The sequence below is a fragment of the Diadema antillarum genome, unplaced genomic scaffold (assembly GCF_040938485.1).
Source record: "Diadema antillarum isolate AM-2024a unplaced genomic scaffold, OU_Dant_1.0 seq00000129_RagTag, whole genome shotgun sequence".
NCBI lineage: Eukaryota > Metazoa > Echinodermata > Echinoidea > Diadematoida > Diadematidae > Diadema > Diadema antillarum.
Window position 1 is genome coordinate 517383 of NW_027271207.1, and position 8101 is coordinate 525483.

At 36.4% G+C, this 8101-nt stretch overlaps 1 protein-coding gene across 1 annotated transcript; it reads right to left on the bottom strand.

Moving 5' to 3' along the window:
- Positions 1 to 284: 284 nt before the first annotated feature.
- LOC139727371 (L-rhamnose-binding lectin CSL1-like) lies at positions 285 to 5867 on the bottom strand. The gene is made up of 4 exons (XM_071638331.1): positions 5780 to 5867; positions 2334 to 2435; positions 1583 to 1684; positions 285 to 589 (listed from the first exon to the last, which is right to left on the bottom strand). The coding sequence occupies exons 1-4, from the start codon at positions 5865 to 5867 to the stop codon at positions 285 to 287; spliced, it is 597 nt and encodes a 198-aa protein (XP_071494432.1).
- Positions 5868 to 8101: the final 2234 nt, after the last annotated feature.

Below are 8101 nucleotides of genomic sequence, written 5' to 3' on the forward strand. Positions count from 1 at the left end.
ATCGGAAATTTCATCACGGTCAACCATTTTTCTTTTGAAGTCATTTCATTTCACTTTTGTTTTCATTTGAGGACAATATACTGTCCATGTTCTTACAAACGACGATACAGCAACACATTTCCTGATAACTTATAGTATATAGTACAAATTCTTCCATAGAAGACTAGAAATGAAACCGAAGGGACTGCTAAGATGTTCTTGGTCCCTACACATTGCCCCCTAACGATCTTACCGAGAAGGAAAATTTACTTTGTATAGAATAAAGACGCAATTATGAGTAAGTATTAACGCTCATCACCAGACCGGCAAGAATACACGACCTCCAGATATTTGTATGTTTCTGGACATGGATCTCCCCATTCATTTCTTGCCACTAAGGAGCAGCTCGGACGGCCTCCACACGCCTCCTTCACTCTTAAAAAGGAACTCTCCTGAGCGCAATTCCGGACGTCTGTGGTGAGCCTGTGTGGGCAGGCTGTAGCGAAGTCTGCCAGGCGTCCGTAGTTTGCCCAGAGGACATCGATAGTTCCGTTGTGGCAAGTGATTTCAGCTGAGTACCTTTCGCAGATGATCAGGGTCTCATAGTGAGCTTGTAAAATCAATTGTTGTATCAAATTAGTATCAGACATCAAAGGGAAGTTAGTATCTGAGAAAAACATTTCTTGCTCGCTTGTCGAAGTCATTTTTTCTTTCATGCAAAAACAGCATTATTCTACTTTCTTTTTTCAAATGGAGGTCACTGTAGTGTGAGGAATAGAAGACATGTACTCAAAATTTGCTCTTTCTTTTTTTTAAACATCTAAAGAAAAAGTATGTTCTGTATTCTTGCAATTGGAATGAAATTTTTAGAAGAGAATACACTAAAGCGTGCACAAATGTAATTGAGCTGAACTGCCTTTCCTCTTTCGACTGTAAAAAATGTTGATGAGCCAATTTTCTCCATAGAAAGTAACTTTACATCCTTCTGACGACCGATGTCCTTATGTATGCATGTATGTATGTATGTATCATGAGTGTATCTATGTTTGCATGTACCTATATATATACATACACACTCAGCAAAATAGAAAGTAAGCACTCTTTCAAATTCATATTTCTCATAGAATGTTTGGCTAAAAGCTAATGTATTATATACCATAATGAAAGGTAACTTAATTGGCTATCAACCTGATAGGTCAATTAAAATGGAAACTTTACGCATGAGCGAACACCTTTGTTTTTCTCTTGCAAGGCACTAAAGCAAAAATGGCAAAAATGAACAAGTTGTCATTCAAGCGTGCTCTTATAAGTGCTCTTCGATGTAACAATTAGAACAAAACACAAATTTAACCCAATAAAAACATGAATTAAACTGCAAAAATTAACCCTTGATCCTTGTAATATCTTTCAAGTCATAAAGATCGATAGAGGCTAAAAGTATTGTGTTCATTTAATCATCTTTGTGCCCTTACTCCCTATATCATTTGAAGCTTGAGTTGACAGAAAATCATTTTTCCTTTTAGTTTCTCATTTTGATTTCGTTTGAGGTTATAAAAAAAAGAACGAAACCTTATATCATATACTTCAACATAGCTGAACTAACTTTCAGAACAGGCTACTTCAGGGGACCGTGATTCTCCGCAGTAACCACTGTATCCAGAGAAGTTATCATCACACCGTTGGTTAAGCTGTGCTGCCCAGTACTCTACGACAGTAACAGAACATTATAGGGGGAATATAAAGAAAAAAAAGTAATCCTTCATATATTGTTTGTTCTTGTTGTCGTTGTTGGAATTGTTTGTTTGTTTTTTGGTTGCTTTTGTAATTGAAATGACTTCAAACAATGATACTGGTATCTAATACTGCAGTTTTCAAACCAACTAACCCTTTGAGTAAACATTGTACAGGGAAAAAGCTGGGGGGGGGGGGGGGTCATCTACATTTTTCTCTATAATTTTATCTTGACTTTCTTCCTTGAAGTTATCTCCCTTTACTACAAAAAAAAAATGTTCCGTGCTTCTCCATTTCACGCTTCTTCGCGGAAATTCACCTCGACCAGATATTGTAAAGAGGATAATTCCTGATTTTGAATGCAGTACTAGCACATAGTTCAGGACTGACAATAAAGCTTCAGCAGCCTTCCTTTTTTTCTGATTATCGGAGTGAAAAATATAATTATTTAGTAACTCCGACTTTAACTTCAACCCGAAATACATGTCACTTCGTTGTCACAACTGGCTCTACCATAGAATTTCTTCATGAGATCGCTGTAGGCCTGACCTTTGGCAGAATAGAACTCGACTCCAATTTTCTGTTTGTAAATAAAAGAGGATTTTGTCGCAGAAGGGACTCACTCGTTGTGCATTTCATGGCACGAAGTTCTTGGCTACAGTGGCACACAGAGTATTTGCTCGTCTTCTCACACCAGCTCTCGCTCGCCGATGTCACCAGGCTCTCTGATATCAGAGGTAGGAAGAAAGGGATGCCATTCGTTTATGCGTCTATATGTGACCCTGCACCTCAAAACAAACAAAAAGTCGCCAGACATGAATTTTTAGTTAAGACCATATTCTGAAAGAGCAGACTTTAAGCTTTAAAATGATGTATAACTCAAAATCAAATGGACTCTCCTAACCTATCTAAATATTGGAAAGAAAGCACAAGCTCAGGAAAAGTGTGAACTGAGAAAAGAGGAACCCGAAGTACAGTGTCTATTCAAGCGCTTAATCTTTACCAAACCGTGCTGGCTGTGCGATGAATGGGACAAAACACAGGAAGTAAACCACCAGAGTAACAACTATAAAGGGATTATTAGATTAAACTGAAATTAAGCATGCCTCATTAACACATTCTGTCCATAATTAATGCCAACTTTCAAAGCAGTAGTACTATCCTTTCAAAAGTTATTAGAGTTGAAAGTGAAGAGTGTGGACAAGGTTTTTCAGAAATGAAAAAGGGATTCTAAAGACACATCTAATCACACTATTCTACAAAAAAAAAAAATTTCTGCCCGTTTTATGATACCAAATTTTAGCATAATGTACAAGAAGACCCGCTCTTTCAGAAAATATGAAAAAGTCAAGTTCGGCTAGGTTGACCCATTTCACTTATTTTCAGTCCTCACGCAAAATCAGTGTGTGCGACTTTGTGTTTGTTTTGAGGTGCACGGTCACATATTATGTACTTTGCTGGTTTTATTCATTGCGGGTGCATATTGATAACGCTTTGTACCAAAAACAAAACAACGCAGGCGGATCAAGTGTTGATTACTTGTCTACCTATAAACCAAAACCAAGAAAAACAAAGTTAATGCTTGTCCTCCAGCCATTTACCTAACAATCCGTCTTTCGAATAAGGATACTGTAATTACTCTTTCGTGATTTGAAATGTCAAAAAGGCACTTTTATGTTAACTAGAACATTTAAGGTACACAAATACAAAATAAAATCATTAAGATTACTGTTCTTTTGATTACAATTTTGTTTTTACTATGTGTACTTGTACGCATGTTCAAATGGCTAATTTTAAATTGCATTTTTGTTGGAAATGAAATGGAACGAAATGAAATGAAATTATATTATGTTATGAAATGAAATGAAATGAAATGAAATAAAGTGAAAGAGTTTATTTTCTATTTAGGTGGGTAAAAACCTGGCTGTTCACAGTTCATGCCGGTTGTTGTATTCACTGTTGCAGTGGTTGTTGTATTCACTGTTGCAGTGGATGACGTCCTATGGAGTCTTGAGGATATCGTGGTTGGTGTAAGTACCCTCGTTGATTTCGTGGTCGACGTGCTCCAGGAACCGTCTTCGCCAGTTGAAACTATAAAGAGGAAAAGAACTTTTGAAATAATGTTCATCTTAACAAAGCTTACAAAATATTCCAAGGTCCAAATGCGTGCCTCTTCTCATGTACTTATCACCAAACTTGCGCTCTATGTTTATGTTGACATGAGAAAAAAAAAATTCCAAATTTACACAATATAATTCTACGTTCATTCGTTTAGCCAGTCGCTTGAGTGTATGCTTACGATAGCTGGATAAAGGCTAAAACAGTTAGCATCGTCTCAGAAGTGGAGTAATAGAAAGACACAGTACGAAGAAATTGCAGCAGAAGAATGTGATGCGACTTATATAAACCTCAACAAAATATTAGTAGCAAGTCGAAGGTCCATGCTTTTTTTTATACGAAAATGTGACATTTTTATTGATGCTTTATTGTTCCATTGTATAATCACGACTTGTTGTAGCCTCTTGGTCCAGAGGTGACGACACATGCAGCCAAGATATAAGAATTGATATCATTCGATTTCCTTATTTATTGGAATTTTTCCCCACTAATGTGGTTTAATAGCGACATTCTTGGATTCATTGTATCCACATGAAAATGTATACTATGTATATGTATGTAGTAAGCTATATCCTTTAATGATTACATTTTGTAGTGTATACCTTATTTACACATGATTTATTATATCATGGGGTTATTTTCAATTTCTTCGTCAGTTCGACACATTACTCTCCCCGACCCCCCCCCCAAAAAAAATAGATAATAATACTAGTGAGTTGTCAGTTTCATAAAGTACATCTTTGAGATTTAAACATTAAAAAAACCAATGCAAATGGTCAATTTGTATATTCAACGACAAATAGCGCAATCAAAATAGAGACACACTCTTGTCTGAATGAAACAAAAATCAGAAAGTAGAAATAAAGAGTAGTAAAACCCTTTTTATTACAAGAATTACCCAAGTAACGAGTTTTGGATTTATTGATTTGTGGTTTGGGAATGGCTAAACGTGCAATTTCGTTCGACTCAAGCAAGTATGTGCTCGAAGTATAATATCGATATTGGGAACTCGGAGAGTTTATTTTGCTTGACGAGAACAATAGCTGTAAGACAGAAACATCAATGAAATATAACACATGGTAATTCCATTACAGACACAAGCCACATTCCAGCTTTGATTAGTTTGAGTTGATCATTTTTTTTTTCTGCTCTAGAAAGATACATGACCCGAATTTTTCAAATAAAGGCTGTAAATGATTAAAAAAAAAATCCATTAGCCATTAAATAAGTCGTTTAGCCAATTAAGAGTTGCACACGCTTACCCATGAAGCAATCCTGGAGGAAATATTCAAATATGGAAATCGCAAGTGATGACGTCATCGCCTCACTCATGTCTCACTTGCCTGTGCGAACATCTTTGTGCCATTTGATATCACGCAAGTGAAATTGAAGTGGTGAAAAAATCCTTTGTATCACTTAAAGTAGATTTGTTATCTAGTATTACTATGATTACTATTATTACTATCCTTACTGTTATTATTATTATTATCATTATTATTACCATCATCATCATCATCATCACTATTATTATTATTATCATTATTATTATTTATTTAGTGTTTGTGAGACAATAAAAGCGATAAAAGATAAACAAACAACAGAACAAAGCAGGCAAAAAGACAGGGGTAAACGATGGCAGGTTTTCCCTGTTACGCTTCCCTAAGATGCCGGGTTGGAAAAATGCATTTAAATCGCTATGGCTTTTGGGCCTTTCCAACCAACTTAAGGAAGCACATCACGGGATACCTAAAACGCACATACAAAACTGGATAGAAATAATTTCAAATTGAGCATTGCAATGCACTTTTACCTTAGGGTCATTGTAGTCAATTTTTAAATGTTTCTTTAAGTCTGAGGATTGAGAGACGTTATGTTTGTTTGTCTTTTACCATCATTATGCTAAAGGAGTAAAAATCGAGAGAGGGAGAGAGAGAGAGAAAAAAAATCATACGCTGAAATACCTGTTTCACAGTTAATCCTTCTTCTGGCCTGCCGACAGTGACATCTATAGCTGTTGATAGTCTCTTCGCACCAGCCATTTTGACACGGTCCCGACATGCAGTCTGCAAACAGCGTCATTCAGTAACAAAGTGTCTTATTGTATAAACTTATACAGTCACAAGTATAAGCAGTCTATTTTGATGTATCTGACATCTTGAAATTGAAAATGGTCTTTCCTTAATGGAATGCGTTTAAAAAAAAATAAAAGTTCACATTGTTTTTTCCTCTTGGTTTAAAGGGATATAGTGGTGTTAGCGTTCCACGCACACGAGCAATTCACAATACTATACCTTCCACACTCAAAACTCACACACTCTCATTCTAATATTAAGTGTTGAATAGAACAAGCCAACAAGCCGGATTTCAAAAATCCAATTTTGAAAGTAGTTTGTCAATTTTTCAATAGTGAAAATGTTACCACGTTTTGACACTCGTCTTTGCCAGTTTTCAAAATGTAGATATCTGTAATGACGTAAATCGTAATAGCAACAATCCCTGCAGAGGCGGAAAAAATAACGTTAAGAGATTTGCTGTTTTTTTTTTTTTTGGTTTTTTTTTTTTAGCGTAAGAACTAATACTCACCGGGTATGCGGCAGATGACATGTCCGTGTCCCTCGCATAGCTTCACCGGAGAAGGTAAGGGGATAATCTTGGGAATCGTTGATACGGTGCTGCCATTTCGTAAAACTTTGTTGCCACACGCGGGGAGCCCCGCAGTTGAGTAGTTCAGAGCATGAAAAGGCTGCAGTCGTGAACAGCTCAATGAGTCTGCCTGCACAACGGACAAACCTTACAGGACCAGAGAGAGAGAGAGTGTGTGTGTGTGTAAATGCTTCTACCTATAGGCAATTTTCATCTAGAGGAAAAACTGAGACTCCAAAAGATATCCCACAATTTGTTACAGGTATTGATCATTTTTAAGTAACGTAAATGCTACAGAAATTGATAAAGTTGGATTGGAGGCACTGTGGCAAAATGAATACGCCTCGCGACCTCCAGTCGGAGGACCCGAGTTGGATTACCGTCAGGAGGTTACGTCCCTGGACAAGATGATTTTACCCGAAATGTCCCTCACGACCGACTTGTATAAATGGATGCCTTGCAACGCTAGGATAAAATCAATACCGGGGTCCTCTAGAAGAACAGTTGCAACGTTGAAGAAGCTACCCTGGATAAAGAAGACCCTATTGAATATTACCGCTACTTATCAATTAATTCTATCAAACATTGGCTCATCTTCGAAAAGTTCATTTCATTACGAAATATTGTCATTTTGTTACGAAATGACTGATTTCGCAACGAAATAGCAATGCGTCACTTGGCGCCCCATATAAGAAACATTGGGCTTTGTCCGTGGTTTAAAACATGGACAAGATTGTACCACCTTCGTGAATTCGGGCCAAAGTGTCGTTACTTTAATATGATTTATATAACTCCATCAGATTTGACGAAGAATACACTCACGTTTTTGTACTAATTATCTCTTTCTTCCTACGATAAAGATAATACCAATTATAGATTGCTATTATCACTGCGTCAGCACCAATGAAAGAGAAAGGAAAGATAAATGTAAAATCGAGTAATTACCCAGAAGATTAGATGCAGCAAGAATCGTGAACAAACATTCTCTGACGTTAAGAAGTTTGCCTGGATTCTGGACAAGAAGAGGAAGAAGAAGAAGAAGAAGAAGATGATGATGATGAATTTGATACTTAACATCACTGTTCATTCATTCATTCATTCATTCATTCATTCATTCATTCATTCATTCGTTCAATAATCTATTTCTTCTATGTCAAATTGATCACATCTGAAAGAACTGAAACAGGATTTTGATGAGCTTGGAATTTTGATGGGCGTCGGCCTTCACAACCTTGCCTAATTGTATCTCAATGTAAATAGATGTAGGCTAAAATTGTGACACGGAACTTCAAATACATCACATAAGTATATGGGTGTTTGTGAGTTTTCTTCGAGCAGTAATGGAAGTTTATGGTAAAGAAGAATACTCAACATATCAATTCCTGTTTCGCTAGTAATTATGCAATAAATCTTGCAGAGCCATATGATATGAGAGTATCTTAAAGGAATTAAGTTGTTCGAATTAGTTTAGTTAATGTGACCGTGCATCACAAAACAAACAAAAAGTCGTACCCCTTGATTTACGTGAGGACTAAATAAAGTGAAATGAGTCAACCGAGTAAATATTGATTTTTTTTAATCATATTTTCTGAAAGAGCTATCCTTTTTCTACATTATTCTGTAATTTAAG